At 48.4% G+C, this 22,639-nt stretch overlaps 1 protein-coding gene across 1 annotated transcript; it reads right to left on the bottom strand.

The window, feature by feature from the left end:
- Positions 1-10,998: 10,998 nt before the first annotated feature.
- On the bottom strand, positions 10,999-21,977 carry CLDN1 (claudin 1). Its single transcript, XM_032193568.1, has 4 exons — positions 21,710-21,977; positions 13,631-13,795; positions 13,323-13,407; positions 10,999-13,050 (listed from the first exon to the last, which is right to left on the bottom strand). Exons 1-4 carry the CDS (start codon positions 21,930-21,932, stop codon positions 12,888-12,890), a joined length of 636 nt encoding a protein of 211 aa, XP_032049459.1. The 5' UTR covers positions 21,933-21,977; the 3' UTR covers positions 10,999-12,887.
- Positions 21,978-22,639: the final 662 nt, after the last annotated feature.

The raw sequence follows: 22,639 nt of genomic DNA, 5'->3' as shown, positions 1-22,639 counted from the left end.
GCCTCACTATCTGCTCCACCTGGCCTGGCTCCAGCAGGTGGTTTCTCCACTCCCAGCTCCTTGCCCCACGCTGCTGGCTGATGTTTTTTCCTGCAGGAAATTGGCTCCGCGGCTTTCTCTTTGTGTAGCTGGGTACAAACGAATGAGGGGAGTGGGGATCGTGAAGGTTTCATCAGATTTTTGAGATGCTGGCATGGGAGCAAGCCTGAACATGACCCAGCGAGGCACTTGGGACAGCAAATTCCAGGGGAGGAGAAACTGCACGAGAACAAAGGGAGTTTGTCTGAGAACAGGAGCACAAAGAAAAGTCCTCATTGTTTTAGCTGGAAGAGAGAGATGAAACTGTTTCTAAAGTTAGGTGAAGCTCCCTGCCTCCCAGTCATCCCTCATTTGTGACCCAAATTACGCTGAGTCCTGGGGCAGCACCTACCTTTATTAAACTGAGTTATTTGCATCAGAAAAGAATCATCTAAAAAAAAAAAAAAAAGAAAAGGCTCAGGCAAATGCTGCTGGTCTTTTTCACCTGACTTCCTTTGAGATTACAGTCCAGGGGAGTCATCCCCTCCTTGCCACCATGTAGCTGAGCTCACAATCAGACTTATCAAGGCAAGGGACACGCAGGGGCTGTGGCAGAGGCAGAGGCAGGAAGCCTTCCTCCCACCGTGTTGCCAGCTTAGCCTGGCGCCCTGCCTGCTCCCCACTGAAACTGCTCCTGACCTTAACGGAAAAGGGGAGAGTCCTCCCGGGTGACTCACAGCCCCGAATATTATGTCGGGAAACGAGCAGTTTAGATCAGTAAATAAGCTTGCTTTCGTTTTTGGGAGTGACGGTTGTTCTGGATGGGGATCAGGTGCCTTGTTTATCCATCCGGAGACAGGGCTCAGCTGAAAGTTTTGGTGGGTGGTGAGAGTCTGTAGCCACAGGTTGCCCCAGGGCATTTTCAGACCTGAAAATCTGATGGCATTTTCAGCTAGGAACAGTCAGGAGAGATCGGGATCTTTTCTGGATATGAACTGACGTGAGCACCCGACGAAGCAGGGGCTCACCACTGGTACTGCCAGGAGCTCAGCAGCCTCACTGAGGACATTTCAGCTCAGGACTCATGAGCTTTCTGTTCCATCAGCCACAGCCATGAGTTTCTGTGACCAGAACCAAGTGAGCCCCTTTCTTGATGGGGTCCAACACACCCCTTCCTGCACTGGTGTAGGGGAAGGTAAATGTGTTATGTCTCTGATCTGCTGCTTTGCTTAATTTAATCTAGATAAGAGTTGGCTGTAGCCCGTTGCTGCTTACTGAACGGTAACTATGGACAAGATCTTTGCTGCTCTGAATACAGACCTCAACCAGCTGAGGAAAGGGATGTGATGACAAAGGTAGCTGTAATAGCAGGATAAGAGGAAAACCTCTTCCCTTCTTTTGCTGTTATAACAAACAAGCGGACTTAACCTTTTTCGCAGTGGGAAACCCACATAAAAATAACAGAAATTGCCCCACAAATGGCAGCAGTCCCAAGCTTTCATTACCCTTATGAAAGAAATCCCTTTTACTAGCAGATGCTGTGATCATTTCCAACCTTCTGGCACCCATCTTTGCAGTTAGCCCACCATGCATATGTCACCCACAAGTGTGCACGCTTGCATAAAGACACTTGTGCAGGTCCTGGTCAGAAAGGAGACCCATTCTCCTCTCTCAGAACTGTTTAAGTTCACCCCGTGGGAAGGCTGCCTGTGCCAGGATGCCCTGTGTTCTGACACACTAGTGCAGCCTTTCCAGAAGACATTAACCCGAGAGCCTAGCTTCAACAGTCAGCTTAAAATTTCACTGATCATCTGTAACAGAATCTCTCTAACTGGTTTTCACAGATGAGTAAGACCAGATACTGGTGCTCTTTTTTTTTTTTTTTTTTTTTTTTTTTTTAATTGCTACCATCAAGCTTAATTGTACTTTCGAGCTGAATGAGTGTAAGTATACACAGATGGGTGTGGGAACAGGTCCCAGATTGCACCCACTGCATTCTTCTCGTCTCCTCTGGAAGGAGATATTGTCATTATAGTAACCAGCCTCAGCCACCTCACAGGTTTGGGGCTGGATGGAGCCCAGAGCCTCCCTTCCCACCTGTGGTTGTCGGCCAGGGACAAGGTGTGGGAAGCTGACTTTGCCCCCACCCCATTCTTGGGTCTGCATGCACACAGCAGCCTCTGTCATTTTGATTTTTTTGTCTTTCGCCAGACCTAAATTCACAGACAAGCATACACCAGGAGAAAAGAAACCTCTGTCATGGAGAAGACTGCAGTATCACAGGGGCACAGGGAAGCAAGGGACCCTGTGCTGGGGGTCAGCAGCATCGGGAGCAGACCCAAGGAGCTGCTCCTTGCCCAGCCAGGTGCTGTACTTGCCAGGACCACCATTTCCCCCCCCTGCACCTTACAGTGAGTCCATCCATCAGCAGGTGCACCTGTGGGCTCTGCAAACGTGTGCAGCCATCCGTCCTGGGCAGGAAAACACCACGAGAGTTGCTGAGCAGAAGCAGCCTCTAATAGGAAATCACCTTGATTGCTCTTAAGTGGAACACGCACTGCTCCAAGAGGAGCCTTCCGGTTCTGGCCTGCTGCTTTGTGAGTTGTTTTGCAGATGAATTCCCGAGGGAGAAGGAAAAGTGTTTAGTTTGCTTTTATCAGCATTTCTTCTGAAATTCTTTCAGTTCTTGTGAAAAGATAATAACAGGTAAAAAAAATAGAGAGTCCTGGAAGAATCTCCCATGGGAAGTCATGGATGTTGTAATCACCTCTTTTACCTCCTATTATTCCAGGAGATTTGAATCAAAATTGCCCATGTCACAGGGGAAAAAGGACCCCAGAGAAGGCCTTTCTCTAAATGCCTTCAGAGAAACACTCATGTTACTCTTCTTGCAAATCTCCCTGGCAGGAAGGGAGCAGGGCATGCCCTGCACTTCTTGTATGACCCCCAGCTATCCCGTAAGGAAAGTCTAACCTACCAAACCAGGGACAGGGCTGTGGTCAGACCCAGGACGTGTGCCTAGGAACCAAGAAGTGGTTGCTGATACAAACTAAGGGCTGCCTAGCTCCTGGTTTTCTCCAGGAGTGACCACACCACAGCCAGAGAAACAAGACCCCCTCCTCAGCCCCCTGTCTCCAGACACTTCCAGTGCAGAGAATTTCCCCAGCCTGTTGTGAGTTGTGCTTTTAACAAACCTCATAGGATTTATCTTCTGAGTACTGTCCACTTTGGCACTAGTAAACTTTAAAAATGTTATGAACAGTCAAGGTGCCTCTTGAAGGGGATTTCGGGTGCTGCAGCTCGTGGTGTGTGCTCAGGGATGCTGGACACCACACTACTTGCTTCACAGAGCCCTTACTGGCCTTCAGTCATGCATGAGCAAACTCACTGAAATGCAGACATTTCATTCTGTCCCACCCTTGATACAATCCTTTATTTATTTATTTATTTATTTATTTTCCAGCTCGAAGCTGTTTGCACAGCACCTGACACAGCTAAACCCAAGCCACTGATCGGAGGGGCCGGGGAACGACGGTGTTTGTGCGATCCTGGAGGAATTAGGGCTAGCAGGGCACTGATGGGAAACTCTGCCAGTTCACAGGCAGCCTGTCACTGCCCCTTTCGCACAGTACAGATTTCATTATCCAGGTGAAGAATAGGAGGAAAGGGAGGGCTAAATTCTGAAAACCAGGACACAGATAAGCAAGTTTGCCAGTATTAGGAGGGGGTGAACAGATTTGGACCAGGTACTTTACGGATCAGCTTGAATCCCCTCCAAAGCCCTTATGTTTGGGGGCCCAAGCAGACAAAGCCATGCAATCCTTCAAGTATTCTCTGTGTTGACACACACTGCTAAACACTGTGCATGCCAAGATAAAAAGAGGCAGCCTCCACTAGCCCATTATTCAGTGCTAGACAACTTGATTGTGATGGAAACAAAATACACTTTTGCAATATTGACATTGTGATCTAGGGTAACAAACAAGTCCTAAGAGGCCTGTTGCATTTTGAGCTACTATTATTTCTGTAATTGATGTTTTTAACTCAATCTGATACACCTGACCTGTCTTCTTTGGAAAAAGGTTCACACAAAATGTGGTTCTATCGCTGCAGTTTTTGCCTGCTCCTAAACAGGGGTCATGATGTCATCACATTTCAAAACTGGCCTGAATCTGGTTCTGGGGAAAGATTGTAAGGAAATTCCTATTAAAGCATGGTGGTGTGGTGATAAGAGCTGCTCTGTGTCAGGAATAATTCATGCCTTTAGCAGAATTAGGTGTGTGCAAGGAAAGGCTTGTCATTTTTCTGCAGCCTTGGCCCCTGCCTCCAGTAAAACTCCAGACAAAATCTTAGCTGTTTTATGTTCCAGTTTCTGAGAAATTCTGCAGAAAGCCTGTGAGCTTTGCTGGCCTGCAGTGCCCTGGGGCTCACCAGCACTAAAATCATGGTCCTAACCTACCACCCCACATCCCTGTTTAGCCCCTGAGCTGAGGGGTCTTAGCCCTGCTCCCTGCCTGGGGTTGCTCCAGTCACCATCATCCTATCCAGCACCCCGAGCCAAGAAACTCATCATCTGTAGAGGAGGAGGAGAAGCACCAGCAAAGACAACAGAAAAGCTTCAAAGCCTCCTGGGTCTGCAGGCACTTCTCAGGGGTTTAAGGTTTGGGGCTACAGTTTGCCTGCTGCCAACCTGCAAGCAGCATGTACACATCTCCTGCACTGCTCAGGAGCTGCATGATGAGGAATTGAGGTGTGCAGATAAAACATAAAGAGCCAGTCAGTCCCATGGAGATAAACACTCCATGTTGGCTTGTATTTCAGACAAGTATTTTCTCTGTCTGCAGGGCTTAGTCCTGTAGGCTTACCCTGCAAAAGGAAGCAGGCAGCCTGGAGCAGTCCCAGGGCTGCATAGGTGTAAGTAATTATCGATAACAAATCTGGTAGGCAAATGGGGAGGTATGCTTGAGCCACGACAATGCTGTATCCCAAAGCAGGACTGGCTGACAGTGCAGCAATTATTCTCTCTCTGCCTGGTATCTGTGCGAGGTATATTGCCATGGCACCCCGGTCTGTGCCTTGAGATCATTCACTGCTGCTCTCACTGTTATTAACTATATAATTGCCATCAATATCTGGAATCAAAAAGCAGCAGTTAGGGGACAGGTTGTAGGCGGGGGCTGGAGCTTTGCTTTTTGATGGTATCACCAGGTTTTGGGTCCAGTTCCAGAGTTTTGGGAAATATTGCTTGATCCAGTGCTGATGCCCTGGATCTAATTAACCTGGGCAGTAGCTCTTAATGAAGATCCAGCATTGCTGCAGCAGGTGCCAGGATGGCATACACACTGCCCGGCCCCGGAGGGCTCAGCAGGCTGCTCCTACCTCCAGGCAGCCCTGGTAGCTCAGCTCCAGCCCAGTTCCAGCCCCGTTATTTTTGCAAGGCTGACCCAGCCCTGGCCCAGCCTGTTGTTGTTTTTCGTGCTGATAGAACATAGCTCAGCTCCAATGTGAGCGGGCAGGTTAACATCAACAGAGCCTTTTCCCCAAGCTAAACATATTACGGCATCGGCAAATTACAGGGCACTGTAAATCAGACTCCCTCTTGTGCAGACTGATCGCATCCCTCCCTGAAGGAAGGCAGTGACAGGGGGGTGTGTTCCTCCTCAATCCCATGTGTACCCCCAAAGGCCTTTATTGTGCTGTGTTGCGCCCATAAAAAATGCACACAGGGAGGGTCTGGCATCCCCATGCTGTCCCCTGTTTTCTGAGCACCTGGAGTAATGGAGGGCTCAAACAGCCCCCCACCAGAGCACCTGAATCAGGTAAACAAGTTTGTTGCCTGGCTGACAGGCGTGTTTCGGCGGATATGATTTTACCAGGCCTTTTCCAGGGAAGTGCAAAGTGTGGAGAAATCCTATCACAGGTCTCGGAAAACAAAAAACAAAAAACAGAATAAAATTAAAATGAACCCTTGAGCTCTTTTCACTGGAAAAACAACCAACACAGCCCACACTGTCCCATCCCCCTTGCTGGCAGCCTTGCCTGAAAGAGCAACCCGGGGCCACCAGCTCCTGCTCTGACCTGCGGCTGGTGGCAGAGCCCTGCACACACACACGTCCATGTGGCTGTCTGCATTTAAGAAAAAAAAAAAAAAAGTTCCCTCTAAAAAAGCAGCAAAAGGGGAGCACACGCAGGTAAATGATTATTTACAGCTGCAGCGTGGGAAGCGTTACACAAGTGGAGGGTGGAGTGCGTTCCAGCGCCTGTCCAGGGCTGTGGGCAGAAAAGTCTATCACGGCTGTGTTGTTCCTACTCCCCCAAGACAGAGTTAATGCTGTTTACCTTGTAATAAGAATGCTATTTCTTGCCTTTTTTTTTTTTCCCTTGGCTGAGCTTGTTTTCACGGCTCCCCTGCTGCTGTCCTGCTGAGGGAGCTGGCTCTGGAGGCAGGCAGGAGTGCGAGGCTGGGAGCACCAGCATCCCTCCCCTCCCACCTGCAGAACCGAGCTGTGCAGCTCTGAAATTAAAAATAACAGCCCTTGCCCTGCAGCAGGAGGTGAATCCATGGCAGGAGGAAACAAGAGGCAGCACTGGGCAGCTCTCGGATAGCTGAGTTTCTCCCAGGACAAAGGGAAGTAGGAAAGCTTGGCACGAGCTGCTGTGTGCTATGCTTCCCTCCCTGCCTCCTGCAGCACAGCCTCAGCTCTTTTATATTTCTTTTTCTTTTTATTTTTTTTCCATGGAAAGCTGCTTGAAAACTGTAGGGCCTAGGTATGCTGGTTTTGTACCCCTCAGTCCTGGAGGTCATTGCTAGAAATGCCAATGTAGGTCCGTAGCTGTGATGTTTTGTTCTCAGCCCTGATGTGAAAACACCACCCTTTTGTCATGGCAGGGACATCCTCCACCTTCCTGGGCAAAAGCTGGTGATGTACCTTCCACAAGCATGGTGTTTGGTGATGGGGTAGGGGAAGTACATAAATATCAGGGTACAAACAGGACTTGTGCAATGACCCAGAATGTGCCAGCAGCTGACATAGCCCAGCCTGGCAGCTCTGGCCAGGAAGAGCCTGGTATACTCAGATGGAGCTGGTGGTGCCAGGGCTTTGGAAAAGTCATTCCTCAGGGAGGGCATGGGCAACTATAGAGAAGTTTTGGAGACAGCTGGAAAGTAAGGGGTTTAGAGAGAAAATCCTTTTTTAATAAAATGATTATGGTTTGGAGCAAGGGAAAAATGATCACACAAAAATACTGTAACATGGGAAACCTGACAACAAAGTTCTGGTTCCTGATATGAAACATCCTTCTGGGCCTGGCTGATGGACCAGAAAGGAGCAGAGGGCAGCTTCTGTGCCCCAAGATAAACCCGGCAGGGACTGCCTGGTACTCAGCCCCTGGCTGCAGCTTATTGCAGCAAAGCAGAAGCATCCCCAGCTTCCCATGGCCAGGGGCTCCTGGGGTCTCCAGCAGGACTTTTTAAGAGCTGTAGACCCTAAAAACACCAAGTCCCTGACGCAGTATGCTAGGAATCCAGGCAGGGCTTTTCTGAAAAAAGCTGTAGGAGTTGGGATGTTTTCCAATCAAGCACATGAGGCTCAACAAAAGTGTTTTTCACTTTCTGCTCACTGATGCAGATGCCATGGTGTGCAAGGCTTCTGCAGGGACTGCAGGCAGGGCTGGAAGGAACGTGCTGCAGAAGAACAAACTCTTGTCACAGGCTGGGCTTCTGGAAGCAAGGAAACGGCAACCAAGCACACTGAAGAGCCTGTGGGGTTGAAGGAATGAAGAATCTAATAAATGAGGATAATGAGGAAATCCTTGCAACTCTGTGTTGCAATCAAAGGGCCAGTTTTTTGAAAGCCCATGTCAGTTGCCCATACGGATGCAAAATCCCAGCTGAAACATGGTTGTTGCAATTCTGTGGCTGGTGGGGTGAATTATAGCCCTCTCTGAAAAATGGGTGCACTTGGACCAGGCCTGTGAAGAACAATCATATTCCTCCGGGACTTCTGCAGGGGCACCAGATACCTGAACAGAATGACCGAGAAGAGGAATTTTACTTGAATTCAGTGGTGGAGCTTATGGAAAGCTTAGAGGAATTTTGTGAGAGGCAAAACCTCATGGTTGGGGTATAAATATTAAGCCTCATGCAACTCAAAGGGGAAGGAGGAATAAAAAGCATCAAAAAGAGCAGATGTGCACAGGTAGCCATAAACACTCTGGAGATCTGAGTCTAGGTCTGCTGTCTTCCACCTTGTCTGAGAGCAGCCGTTCCTGGGGGCAGGGAGGGAGAGAGGACCCATTGCAAGCACCCCTCTGCTCTGCAGGACACCTCCATCTTCTCACTGGATGGTGGGTGTGAAGGTAAAGCATGCAAGCAGCCTCCAACAGAGGACCCTGATGGCACACACACACACGGGTGTGACTTGCTGGCAGAACCCTGACTACTTGAAAGGTTTTGCACTGCAAGGGTTGACTGCCTTTTCAGGTGGACACTGATGTAAAACCCTAGAAGAAGGTGCTGCTTCTGTTGGCAGCTTCTAGAAGTCTTTTGCCAAAACTCTGAGACAATTTTACAATATTCACAGGTCACCATCCGCCCTGAAGTTAGTCAATGTCTAGGCATTCAAGACAAAGGCTCTAGCTTTCAGTCTAGTTTCCCACCTAAATTTGTAAAAAATTGTTACTTTTGAGCATCTTCAGGAAGTTACTGGCACTTCTGGGATTTGATCTTAAGAAGTGATGCATTAACCTCTTTTCTTCAGTAACACCTTCATTTCTGCTTTGGCCTAATTAAAAAAGATTCTGAGCTTGTATGAATATTTCACAACCATTTACCACCAGCTGTTACCAGCTCTATTGGCTATTTCTGGGATCTCCATTGTCAGAGTTTGGAATGCTTTAATACACTGCATATATGCTCAGAGCAGTACAGAAGACAAAGGCAGATTTATTACAAAGAATGCTTGTGTAAATCAGAAATTGAATCTGATAAACGGCATTAGCACAGACAGCTTCTGATTGAGTTGTAGAAGCCCAGAAATCCAACAGTATGGTGCTATTCCAAAAACATCTTGAGCTCTTACTCCTTTGAAATACCCAACCGGTACAAACAAGCATGTAATTCCCTCACGTGATGTTCCCAGCATAGCATACACAGCTCCGGCACCATGTGAGTAATAAATATGGCATGGAAGAAGACATTGAGAAGCAGTCAAAGTTCCCATTGTCTCTACAGACAAATGCCATCATTTACTACAAGATGGCCTTAGCAGCAGGAATGCCAGGGTCGCATGCAAGGATTGAAATCCAATGGGAAATTCTCACCCAACTCCCAGTGTGTCACTCCTTTTTTTTACAAAACCTAGAGCAAAGATTGCCAAGGGACAGCAGAAAATGTGACAGCCAAGCAGAACTGCTTGATTCAGTGAAATACATGAGAAAAGTGTTGGAAAGCACCTTTCTGAGCAGGGACAGCTCCTGACACTTCTGCCCTCCAAGTTTGTCTCCCTTCCTGGATAGTAAGGGAAAAGATACTGCCCCTTGTCACCACTCAGTTGGGATTAGGATTATAAAACATGGGATTATTTGCCCCCAGACTTCACCCTGTCTTTTCGGCCAACCTGATGGATCCCACAAACCCAATGCCAATGAAAGTTTACCTGCAGACTTTGTGAAATAAGAAGCACAGCAAGTAAACAAGCCAGCCTCTGTCTCTTCCTTGTGCTGGTCTCACACAGATATGTCTCCCACAGGGGCCTGTTTGTGCCAACAGCTGAGACATCTTGACATCTATTTATGGGGGAGCACTTTCCTTCCCCATTCTCCTGCTCAGGCCCTTACTCCTATACAAGGAACTTCAGACTGAAACTTGCAAAAGTCCTCAGAGAGGGAGTAATCACAAAAACATGGGAAAAAATTAATCTCAATGGAAATCCTTGACTAATTGACAGGTTGGAATAAGAATGACCACAGATGCCAAACTATGCCAGGCAACCAGTCTGCTCCAGGCACTGCAAGCTCACTCAGCCACATGCCTGCCTGTTTTGCTCTGCCAGCTTTACAAGGCCTAATTAGCTCTATTCCTTTTGTTTGTATCACAAAAGCAAATAGCCCTTAGAAAGAGAGGGAACAGAGGAGGCAGCTCCTTGACTGAGTGTAAGAACAGGCTTTAAATAAAGTTTGCCTCTCACCACATGTACTTGAAGTGATGAAAAGGACGAACACAAGAGCCTCAGTGAATGGAAGGGTTTCCAGGCCAGGCAAAAGCAAGCAGGGGGCTCATCCTTGCTGCCCTGGGGACGCATCAGTACAGACTAGAAGAGACCATCTTCAGCTGGAACCACTTTTAACTGACCTGCAAAACTTCACACCTGGCAAATCATGCTCCTTATCATAGCTGGGAGAAGCATAATAGCCTGAAGAGGGGCTTTAAAGTAAGACAGAGCCTCCCAGGGCACATCTCTTCATGACCCTGTTAACTCAATTGTCAAGGAATTCCACAGAAAAAAAATCTTCAGAAGTCACATCCAGATCATCTTGTGTGGAAACTGCAGCCTGTACATAGCCTTCCTCAGATAAAGCTAGAAAGCAAAGCACTACTGCAACACAGAGCAGCCCTCCCAGGAGGGCTGCAGCTCCACACCCCATCCCTTCCCCATTCCTGCAGCTCCTTCTCCCCTCCAAGGGATCCATCTGCCTTCTCCCTGCCCCTTCCTGCTCCACCCAGGGTGCAGCCTGCCTCACTGAGGAGCAGACCTTCTGGTTCCTGGGCTGCAATCATAGCAGATTACTGGGTGAGTTTGTGCCAGAGGCCACAACTGCCTGACTCACTGAAGAAGATCTGTCCCCACCTACATCTGCTGTAGATACACAGCTAAACAAGTTCCATTCTGGCAGGCAGACTCCCAAAAACCCAATTGCCACTCCTGTCTTCCATGTACACTGTCCAAGTTCTCCTCAAAACAAAAATGAAGCAACGCAGTCTGATTTTCCTTAAAAAAGTCCATTTATTGAAATTGTTTAAACACTTTATACAAGTTCCCAATACAAGCATCTGCTCCCTGGCTCAGGGTTAACGCAAATACACGAGCACAGACCTCAGCAGCTCTGATGTGACCTGAGCTGCCACCCCTTAAAACAAGGTCTCAAGAGGCAGCTCCTGTGCACAGGCAATCAATCCCCCATGGAGAAGTGGAAGCCTTGTGACCCAGCTCAAGTACAGGCCAACATCAGACCAAGCCTGAAGAAAATGCTTTGGTTGGTTTAGTAACTTTGATTTACGTTGCAGAGAGTCAGGTCAAACAGAGGTACAAGGCTTATACGAACCACTAATGCTGTGGTTGTACATGCTCAGCCCTAGAAGCTCTCCCAGTCTACAAAGGAAATCAAGAAACCTGATGCCTCTGAACACGTACACCATCGCAAAGCCTGGTCAGAAGCAACCAGCTTTCTTCCTTAGAAAAATCAAGGTTGAGCTTTGGAGAGCTGGTACCATACTTCTAGGAATACGAGACTTAATTCCAGCCAGCCTCACTTGTGTTGGTCAGACACTGGTGACAGACTGGGTGTTTCAGAGGAAGGGGTGGGAACCTTTGAGCTGCATTTTTCATGTAACTTCATATGCAATGATGGCTTTATCTTTAAAATGATGTGTTTCTTCCTCTTTGGTGAGCTTGGATTAAAAAAAAAAAATGCTATAACCTTTGGGTCAGTTTCCTTGGAATTTGCCTTCATATCACTGAAAATGTTTGCAGGAGTAAAGACAGGGTCAAATGGCAGCACATGAGGTATCTGTGGGGAAACATCAAGGAGTGGCAGTGCATTCTGTTTGGTTTAACATTTTTAGCTGCATAAGGCAAACAGATCAGTAACTTGTAACTAAGCCCAAATGGGAATGACTTAAAGGAATAGGAAAGAGCTTACTAGAAGGCAACCTGTAACAGACAAGGGAATACAGATTCGAGCTCAGGTGGGTGTTAAGGTGAGAATATCAGAAACAGCCACTGGCAACGCTCAGTGTCTAAGGAACAGCAGCAACAGCCCCACAGAGACACCAGCGAGAGCAGAGGGAAATGTTTCTCTGCCTCTTCCCTGGCACCAGGGAAACCTGCAGCTGCTTTGGGTGTTTGCTAGCTGCTGCAGTTGCAGTGTTGCTGCCGCTGGCCCAGACACAATCAGCTTATCAGATCTTGTCAAGAGTGATGACATACAGTTAAGCCGAGCGGCCTTACGCACTACATCTTGGCCAACAGCACATGCATGGACAACTACGATATTTAGTTTAACTCACAGCAATTTAATTCTCTGACCCTTTGTCATGCCAATCTGCACAGAAAAGAAGGTGCTGAATATGATGCCAATAAAAAAAAGTACAAAAACATTTTAGATCTCTTCAAACATTCCCACATGTAAAGTCATTTCCCCAGATTATGTTTCCCCTCAAGCTATTGGTTTTCTCTTTGTATATATGCTCCTTTAATTTCTATACACACCACACTGGGCTCTAACTTAATGGGGTATGGGACTGAATTGTTACCATCTATTTAAAAAAAAAAAACTAAAAAAGCACCAACATCCATCTAAAAACAGTATCATTTTCCCTTTTACTCCCAAATACTAAACTCAACCCAAGCTTGGAGGCTTCATCTTTCAAGTGGCAATACCTACAAACCTAGGCTTAGCCTTCCTCCACAGGCTGGGAGAGAAAGGAAAAGTTATGTCCAGTAGCAAAGATGATTACAAAAATATACACATTTCTGGGAGAAGAGGAAGGCAGAACCTAGAGTCTGAACTCTGCTCAGGACAGCGGCATTGTAGTGTCCTCTCCGAAACGCTTTCACTACTAGTGCTGGTGGCTCCTCATCCTCATTCCATTATACGTAATCCTTCCCTGTGGAGGGGGCATTTTTGGGGTAGCCTCGGGTGGGTGGATAGGAAGTTTCTCTCCGCGGGCAGGAGCAGCAGAGGAAGGCTCCCCCCAGCATGGCCAGTGAAGCAGCTGCCCAGCCAATGAAGAGGGCTGATCCAAATTCAAATCTGGGGAGAAACAAGGAAAAGAGTTACAAGTAAGGCCAGGCACATCCACACAAAGTAGAAGGCAGCAGAAATCTATACAAAGTGGCTTCCTGCAAGGGTAAGGTTTGAAGCTTCCTGAGACCCCACTGACTCTGAGACCCAGAGCTTTGCCCATACCACCCAACTAACCGAGCTCTGCAGACTAGGCCTTAAGTGTTTAGTGGAAAAAAAACTATAAGACAGCAATTATTTCTCATGCAGTACAAGTAGCGTTAAATCAAATGAGTCTGTACCTGGTGTTAACAGGCGTGAAAGGGTCATAAAAGGCCCGAGCCACTCTGTTGCCATACCACGATGTGGCCACCAACGCTGACAAACCTGCACGTGAAGGGAACACAATGCCATGCCTTATTATTAGGAATAGAGTAAATCAACAAAATCACTACAAAAAGCAACCACATAGCAGAACCAACATCTGAATGACACTGATATGCTGCTACTTTGAGGAGATGCAAGCCTTCCCCTGCACTCACATCCTATGCAGTACAAATCATTTAGGTACTGGCAAATTTTAATATTAACACATTTGTAAGTTACCAACCTGCAATTATGAAGATGACCCCACCAAAGACAGCCATCCGCATCTTCTTCACCTGGTCATCTTCCATGCACTTCATGCATTTCATGCCAGTCACGGCAACAAATACGCCAACGAGGCCCAGAAGTATCGCAGCCACCATCAAAGCCCGTGTGGCCTGTAGACTGCCTAGAAGACAAGGCATAAGGACTTGAGTTACCACAAAGAAAACTCAAGGTACGAATAGGAAATTCAAATCCCTGGGTTCAGCAATCACATCTCAAAACACCATAGTGTGTTGTACAGGATACAGCCAGATTTCTTTATAGCTTTAAGCTCCAGGACTGTCATGCATGAGGATCAGAGGACTTTCAACCTCTTCTAAAAATGCATGGCAAAAAAGGGCATGCAGCTCTTTGCAGGAAATGACCTGGGAATTGCCTTCAGACATCTTTTGTTCCCTGGTCATTTGAATCCCAATTGGAAGGACATATCTGTTTATCAAAAGGAGTATTCAGATTTAGGTTCCACCTTGACAAAGCATTTAAACATGTTTTAATATGAATAGTACCATACATATGAATAGTCCCACAGCAGGCCACAAACACCCTTTATTGCTCAACACTTCCAAAACCTGTCTTTTATACAAATACCTCAGTGCTGATTTAGATATTTTCATTTAGAGTCTTCTGTAGGAGCCCCAGAGGGTTTTAAAAAGTCACAACTGCAAAAGAAACAGGATTTTCCCAGCCAAATTAAAAACTTTTTTGCCTGAAATATTTAACTTAAACACAGATAAACAAATGTTTTAAGAGCCTCTTGTGGTTTTTGAAGAATTGCATCAAGGGATGATGCCTTCCCACAGGCAAAGGTTGTCTTAACCCAGGTTCTCAGCAGACAGACTCAATATACTTCCTTATCCAGGATTTGGCTTTATATTGACTCACCACGCTAACCCGATGTACAATAGCTACTGAATTCAGATTTTCTTGATAACAAAGGAAAAACAATGACAGAAATTAAGCCATTACTGATAAAAACTTTCAGGTGACAAAACACTGTCAGGAAGAGTAAATAGCAGTGAAATGAGCCTGAGCTTTATTGCCTGGCAAATCAGGCTTGTTTGAACAGCACGCATTTTAATATGCAGTCCTATAAAGACGTGTGAACAAACAGGACTGGATAATGACGGGAACAAGCTCCCAGGAGCATGCCGTGACCAAGGCAGAAGTGTCCCCTGACACAGAAGATTATCTAGCAGTAAGCGTGACACGCATAGCCTTAGCAAAGTATTGCCAGAATCTACTCCCCAGTCTGAAGCCCAAATTCTGTAGACCTGTGTGTACTTGGAGCTTGAACAACAGCAGTTGCTACTTGACTATGCTTTGCAGGAAAATTCTTCTGAAGCACAACAGCCTACTGACCTCTAGTTCTGCTTTAAAATCTGCACTAGCCGCTACGCACAACAACTGCATTGTTCTAGTAGTTCATTAAAAAAAAAAAAAAAAAAAAAGAACAATACAGTAAAAAGGCATTATTTGGAGCAATTAGGAAGTGACACACTTTCTTAAGAAGAGTCTTGGCTTTCTTAGGAAATATCCCACAATCAGCTCAGCCAATTGACATCTCACTTCCTTCAAAGGGGAAGGGTGATACACCTCTGCACCACCCAGCTGTTAGTCAAAGCCCATCTACTGCTTCGATTGCAGAAACCCATTTACAAAGCCATTTGTCACAAGTCACAGCAGCAGTATCCAAACACATTCTTGAAAAGATTGCCATCCCCGGTGCTGGGAGAGCACACTAAAACTTCTAGCTTACAGAATTTATGCCAGTTATTCAGAAGTGCTTCGGCTGATGGGTCACCACCTACTGCCATACATTTAAGGCTAAACTACATTACAGCAGCAGCTCTGGAGAGGCTGATGGCTGAAGACATCAGCCCATCCTTTGCATGGGAAAGTACACATCCTACAGAGGTATGAAATTATTTCAAGTCTGCAGTAAACCAAGCTTAGTTTTTCTGCAAAAGTTACTCTTCCAAATCTTCTACAGAGTTTCCATGAAGCTAAAAAGCTTCAGAATGCTATCTTAAAAGAATGTTATCTTAAAAGCAACTACAAAATTAACCAAGAGAGAGATCTCCCACCTTCGAACATGGGACAAAGAAGTTTAAGCGTGGCTTCATAGTAAGATGTGTGAGAAACTTATATGACCTCAGGAGTCCTACCTATGAAATCAGCTCAAACATTAAATATGCAAGTATTAACTGGATGCATGCCATGACAGCTCTGCAGAAGCAGTTCAACAACAACAACAACAAATAATCTTCCTTGAGGTAAGAAAACAGATTGTGAGCTTTTCCCAGAGCCACCCTCTTCCAGCATGGGACCCTGTAGGAACATCCTTGGTGCTCCTCACCCCCCAGTACACAAACCATTCCCTTATCCATGGAAGAGAACAGAGGCATTTAGAAAACTTGCAGCATTAGCAGAACAGACTGTCCCACTATCTCAAGAAGTTTTAAATGTGACACCACTATTATCCATCCGCCCTCCTCTTCCCCCAGACTGGCTGCCCTGTGTTCTGGGAGGCAGCATGTTTGCCTGTGGTTAATGATAAAACAACTGATTAGTTATTTACTCATTAACAACTGCGTTAATGGAAGCTGCAGATATGGAGGATGAGGGAACTAGTTTAGTATTACAGCACCATGTGAGCAACAAAGCAAAAGTCCCCAGATTACACAAACATGCAGAATTGTCTTAGGCTGCTAAACTGGACATGACAGCAACAGCAGGCAGAAGTACTCTACAGCAATTTAAACTTATAACTATATTCTATTAGAGAAAAACAGTTTTTCCTCTGCACTCCTGACTGTAGCAGCCACCTGAGGAGCAGGACCCAGTGCTGCCATGCAGAGCCTCCCACACCAGACCAAGGCTGCCGCAAAGCCCAGGCTCGGAGGCCCTTGGGACAGAGCAGCCCTGCATCACGCTGGACAAACTGGCTGGACACCTACCAACAGATGTCAACAGTGTTTTGTCAATATTACCCACTATTTACTTAGAAGCCAAGCCTTTTTATTGCTAGTTAGCTGAGACCCAGCCTGAAAATGCCTGTAGCAAGAAAGCAGTTAAGTAAAGAGTCTTGAAACTACTGAGAAAGGTTAATAGCAAACACGAATCCTGCAGGCCATTATAAAATACCATACAAGTCCTTGTAGGTGACATAGCAGCTCTCACTAGTTCCACACAGTGAAACCAACATTTTAAAATTTGCTAACAAACCTGCTCTGACTTTGGGGATTTGGACACAAACTACATGATGCAGTTTTATCTGAAGCCTAAATAAGATTCCCACTGTCATTACCAGACAATGAAGCAACCATTTAGTTACAGAAGAGAACTTTATCACCACAAGTTTGGGTTATTTTTGTCACCACATTTCCTTATTTATTCTATCAACTACATGATAGAAAAAAAAAACAATTGGCAAAGTGCCACTGGATTTTTGTAATGCCTATTTGTAATGCAAAATTGCTGTAATGGCTCTGTGTGGAGATTGTTTTCTGATAAGAATGCTCATTGACTGTCTCATTTGCATATTTTATATGGACTTTTCCTTCCTTTCCTATGGGCCTCCATGCAAAGTGATGACAGAAGACAGGTGAAGCATGGATGCTGTACAGCTCCCGCTAATGTGTGTGTGGCAAGTTCCCTGGAGTTACAGGCATCCCCATAGCACAAGGAGCATGTTATACCATCCACCTTGAAGAAAAGTCAGCCGCCTTCAAAGCCTTCCCACTGGGGTTTCATCAGAAAAGCTTGATCTCATTGAAGGAGCAGATCTGATATCCTGCTGCTCTGCCATAACAGTGTATAAGCACAACTTTTGGGAGGCTGGCAAGGGACTGAAGGTCTGAGCAAGCAGTAAGAGCTTCAGAGGCAATTAGCAAGGCTGACACACTGCAACGGTTTTGGATGGACCTAAAAGCCTGCTGATGGCTTGCAGGTGTTATGAATTTCAAATCCATTACCAGCCCCTGCAAAGACCCAGCACACCCCTCACTGTCAGATATCCCAGCCTGGACTCCTCCAAAGCAGCTCCCCACAAGTCCAAGAGACCACACAAGAGAATCTAGGCAGGATGCAGACTCAAGCAGGGCATGGGAAGGCTGGAGAGCCCCCACTGCACATCCAGAGCAACAAAAACACGTTCAGCAAGCAATAGTGGCCTTGTACTCTGCCTGCCCCAAAGCAAGCACAGTTCAGTGCCCTCCTGCAGTCACTCAAACAGCAGAGAAAGCTTATGAGTGAGGCAACCACCATTTCCAGATTAGTGGTCAGAGGAGACCTGGGCAGTCTGTTTTTCTACAAAACCTGGAAATTCCCTTGCTGAGATTTAGTGAGGGACTAACACTAACCACAAAAGCTGCTTAGCAGAAGCTGCTTGTAGAGCAATAAAGCCAGTGTATTGCAACAGACTCCTGTCCCCTCTACAGAGGCAACACTGCACCGAACAGGAACAGCCTCGGTGGCATTCCAAGTAACCCTCTACCTTGTCAAAGCACAGCACAAATGAGACTACTTTATCACTCGATCACAATTTTTCATGAGGCAGGGAACAGGGATTGAGAAACACTGGAGCAAATTAACCCTTAACCCACATGAAAGAACACATACTATCAGGTTCTACCTGCTTACTCCAGATGAAGGGGGGTGACAAGTGATTAGGACACATTTGTCCCTCCTGATAACTGAAAGACCAACCTGCCAGCTCCCCCACCATCACAAACAGCAACCTGAGGATGAACCTTCCTCCCTCCCCCATCCTTTCCCCAACTCCTGGAACAGGCTCAGCCAGGGTGGTAAAAATGTAGGAGGGAAGATTTCATATTTCCATGATGTTGTTTGACCCAGAGGGCATCCAAACCCTTGTTTATTTTCCAAGCTAGGGCACAAAGACTCATTGTGGATGTACTAGGTTTGGTGATGAAGTAGTAGATGAGTCTCAGCTTGTTTCAAGCACAGAACATCTCCAACCAACACCATCAACCACGGCAATGAGTGTCTGCAGGTGAAACAGCCTAAACAGAACCCTGAACAACCCCTGCTTTGAACACAAGTGAATGGTCAGACAGATGGTGCTGAGAACTTCCAAAAGACAGACACCAGGAGCCCCTGACCCTCCTGGCTGGTCCCATTCCTGAGACTCTGGAGGAGCACAAAGCTGAGCTAGCTCCATGGACGATGCTGGAGGGCTACAAGAACAATGCTGAGGCTGGGCAACAAAGCCTGGTTGCAAGGGTGGCTTTTGTGCCTCTATGCCTGCATGTGGCCACGCTTTTTTCCCCCAAGCCAGCAAAACACAGCTTGAATAGGAGCACGTCCCGGCCTGACATAAGCCCTCAGCTGAATGCAGCTGTGGGAGAAGAGCCAGCATGGGTGCACTCTAGCAGCATGGTCACACAGGGAGCCAGAGGCCCCTCAGGTGGCTAACGGTGCCTCTCAACCTTGTGCCAACCCCATCTCGGACATGCAGCATCAGCCCAAGCCAAGATGGATGTATCTAACAAAGTGGCAATAGATAATAAATATCCAAGAGCTCGCTGGCAAAGTTTTTCACCATTCCCATGGCCATGAATTACTGCAGGTGGGGAGACTCAGCCCTTTCTATGGGGACTGAATCATTGCAGGATCTGTGTGTGCCTCTCCCATCTCTGCACAAGGCTCAGGGCACTAAGGGCACGTGAAGCCCTGGCAGAAAGGCACAGCCAGAGAGAAATTTCCCTGCCCTTGTAGCTGTACCAACACAACCTAAACCAAAGCAGTAAGGGAGCTCTTACTGCACAACTGCACCTGTCCCAGGGCACAGCTGCTGAATTGGGTAAAAGCTGGGGGGTGTCACACCTCCAGCCAAAACAGCATTACCGTCACTGCTCAAGCCTTTGTGGCTGCACAAAGCCCTTGAGGGGAGGACAGGCTGGGAAAACAGCAGAGGTGTATGTCAGGAGGCACGAGTGCCTTGAATCGGAAAGGGCACAGCCTGATGAAGCAGGGGTGCCAAAAGCAAAAGGAGCATTTAAAAACTTTTGCTGACTTTCCCAAGCAGGCATCCCCTGCTACTTCCATATTTCTTCTGGGAATTTTCAGCCCCCTGTAGGGCCAAGGGCTCCATAAGGGGATAAAAGGCCATTAACAGCTCAGCCTCAGTCCCCAGCACCTCACACCTCCCCTGTAGCCTTGGAGGAGCCTTCATTGTCCGCAGAACAAAGGTGAAGAGAGCAGCTGCTATTGAGCACTCAGCCCTCAATGGGGCAGGTCTGGAGGTCCTCGGGCAGGTTTTCGGGAGCCGGGCAAGGCTTGGGTCTGGTTCTACAGGCAGGTATCATTTACAGCACAATGGGCTGCAGCCACAGCCCCCCAGGCGAGTTTACCTTTCGCAACTGATCCAGGGGGTGGCTGGAGATTCCTCAGCCCTGCTGGCATCTTGGCCCCCCACCCCCAGAGCGAGATAAAAGGCTGGAAGCTGAGCTTACACATAATTACCACTCCACCACCCCAGAGCCTGTGCTCAGCCCAGCCCTGATTATCCACAGCCCCGCACCCTGTCGGTGTGAAATGGGCGCACCGTGCTCCCGAGGGAGTAATTTGCACCTCCAGCCGCTGCTGCAGGGCCCACGGGGGTTGAACGGGAGGGACCGATGTGGGATAGCAGTGCAGGTGGGGCCAGGGCGGCCAGCTCCGCTCTGACACTGGGAAAGGAAGGGCTGGTGACAATCGGCCTTGGGGACACTCCCAATGGTCCCTCTGCGGCGTATGCGAAACTGCATGCTCGTTCCTTCGGGAAAGAAGGTGACCAAGCTGATAATTACTATTTTATTAATTAGGGAGGGAGAAGGCTGATGTTCCAGGACACACTGACCTCACTGGTGTGTCCTTACTGGACGGGGAATGAAGGGAGGGAGATTGGTAAAGGACTTATTTTTTAACCCTTTTGTAAGTTATGGAGTGAGCAAGTGCTGTAACACTGCAAGCGCTGGAGCCAGCTGAGATGGGGGCAGCTTAATGCAGACCCCCAGGTACTGCCCCAACAGCAGGGCGCAGCTCCTGCTTTGCCACCTCTGGATGGGAGCAGAGCCCCTGCGATCACCTGAGTGGGCCAACCTGCCTAAAATGTGCCGGGCTGGAGCCCAGTTCACCTGCCAACCCTTTGCTTGAAGCAATAATAATAATAAAAGAAATATCACAGGAGTAGAAGTGGCTTTTCCAGAGAACAAAATTATTCCGTACAGAAGTGCAGCAAAACTTAACAGTCAAACGCCAAAAAAAAAAAACAAAAAACAAAAAACAAAAAACACAAAGATACAAAATTTAAAAATAAAATTAAAAAAAAATAAAAGGATCCATGCCAAAAAGACAACTTTAGCGCGTTTTTCTCGAGCTTTGCTCGCTGCTGAGCCATACCTGAACAAAGACAGCCCCTGCCTGAGTGCCTTGCTAAAGCTCTTGCTGTCACGGCGCTTCCCCGGACACGCGTGGAGGACCCGATATCCGCCCCAACACTTCCCCGAAGTTTTTTGGGGGGCTGCGGGACGGCCCCGGCTCCCCCCCAGGTGCTTTCCCCACCGGTGCCGGGCGCTGTGGAGCCCCGACGGGGAGGGCAGCGGGGATGGAGGGGTTCCTCGGCGGGCTGGGACACCCCCAATCCCCGCCGTCACCCCCACCCCAAGGGACAGGTGGGGATGTGGGGGCGCTTCAACAGGGCAGAGACACCTTGAGACCAGCCCCCGGTCGAGAACCGGCGGCAACAGGAGCCGAAGGGGCGAATCCGACGGCAGCCCACAGGGCGGGGTAGAGGGTGGGGGCACCCGACGGGACTGGGGTCCCCGGTCCCACCGCTTCAACTCGAGCCTCGACAAGACCAGAAAGGGCTTAAGAGGGGGAAGAACGACCCGATGGGACCGGACCCTCATCCCCTACCGGAGGGGCATGGGGGTGCTGGGGGTAACCACGAAGGGACGGGCACCCCGCAGCTCCTAAACGCCAAAACCCCGACGGGACGCGGCCGAGCAGCCCCCGTACCCCCGCCCCGACTTACTCTCCAGCTTGAGCAGCGAGTCGTACACCTTGCACTGGATCTGCCCCGTGCTCTGCATGGCGCACGACATCCACAGCCCCTCGTAGAGCGCCTGGGCCGTCACGATATTGTCCCCCGCGTAGGATGCCATCTTCCACTGGGGCATGGCGGTGCTGATGATGATGCCGATCCAGCCCAGGAAAGCCAGCACGAAGCCCAGGAGCTGCAGACCCCCGCTGGCCATGTCTACGCGGGGCTGCTCCGCACCTGCGGAGGGTGACACCGGAGGGGGGGGGGACACACACAGGAGAGCGCAGCCGGCTCCGCGCAGCGCACTGGCACCCGCGCAGCGCCCCGCGCAACTTTTAAAGCCGCGCAAAAAGCGCCCCCTGGCGGCCCCGCCCCGGCCCGGCGTGGGACACCTCGGCCATACCCCCCACCCCCCACCCCCAGGGGTGCACTGGTTGTGTTCGTGGGGGTCCCCATCGCTTACTGCGGGGGGTCCCCGGGGGGTGAAGCCGCCTCCGGTGCCCTCCAGAGTCGGGTGGTTTTGGTGGAGAATGGGGCAGGGGGAGGTGGGCTGTGCGGCTCGCCCCACTCGTGTCCCATCCCCGTGACACCCCAGTGCTGCCAACGTGATGTAAGGGTGGGGGGAATTTCCCACCGGGGTCACAGCACGCGTGGGAATAAACTGCTGTAGGGGAAGCACTGGAAATTCTCTGATTTTAAAGGGCTTTCCAGGAGGCAACTCACCAAACCCTTGTCATCTGGGTACAAATGCACCAAGAACCTCAACCCAAAGTTAGGGATCTGCCGTCTCAGTGGGGACCATGTGCTGTGCCTCTTGGCATTACTGGGTCTCTCCTAAAGCAGAAATTTCACTTTTTGAACGCCTCAGTGAGCCCAGTGGCTTAAAAAGGTTTATTGAACAAGGGGATTACAGACCAGGAA

Source organism: Aythya fuligula, chromosome 9 (assembly GCF_009819795.1).
Source record: "Aythya fuligula isolate bAytFul2 chromosome 9, bAytFul2.pri, whole genome shotgun sequence".
NCBI lineage: Eukaryota > Metazoa > Chordata > Aves > Anseriformes > Anatidae > Aythya > Aythya fuligula.
The sequence above is the reverse complement of the archived record's forward strand: the minus strand, read 5'-3'. Positions and strand labels throughout refer to the sequence as shown.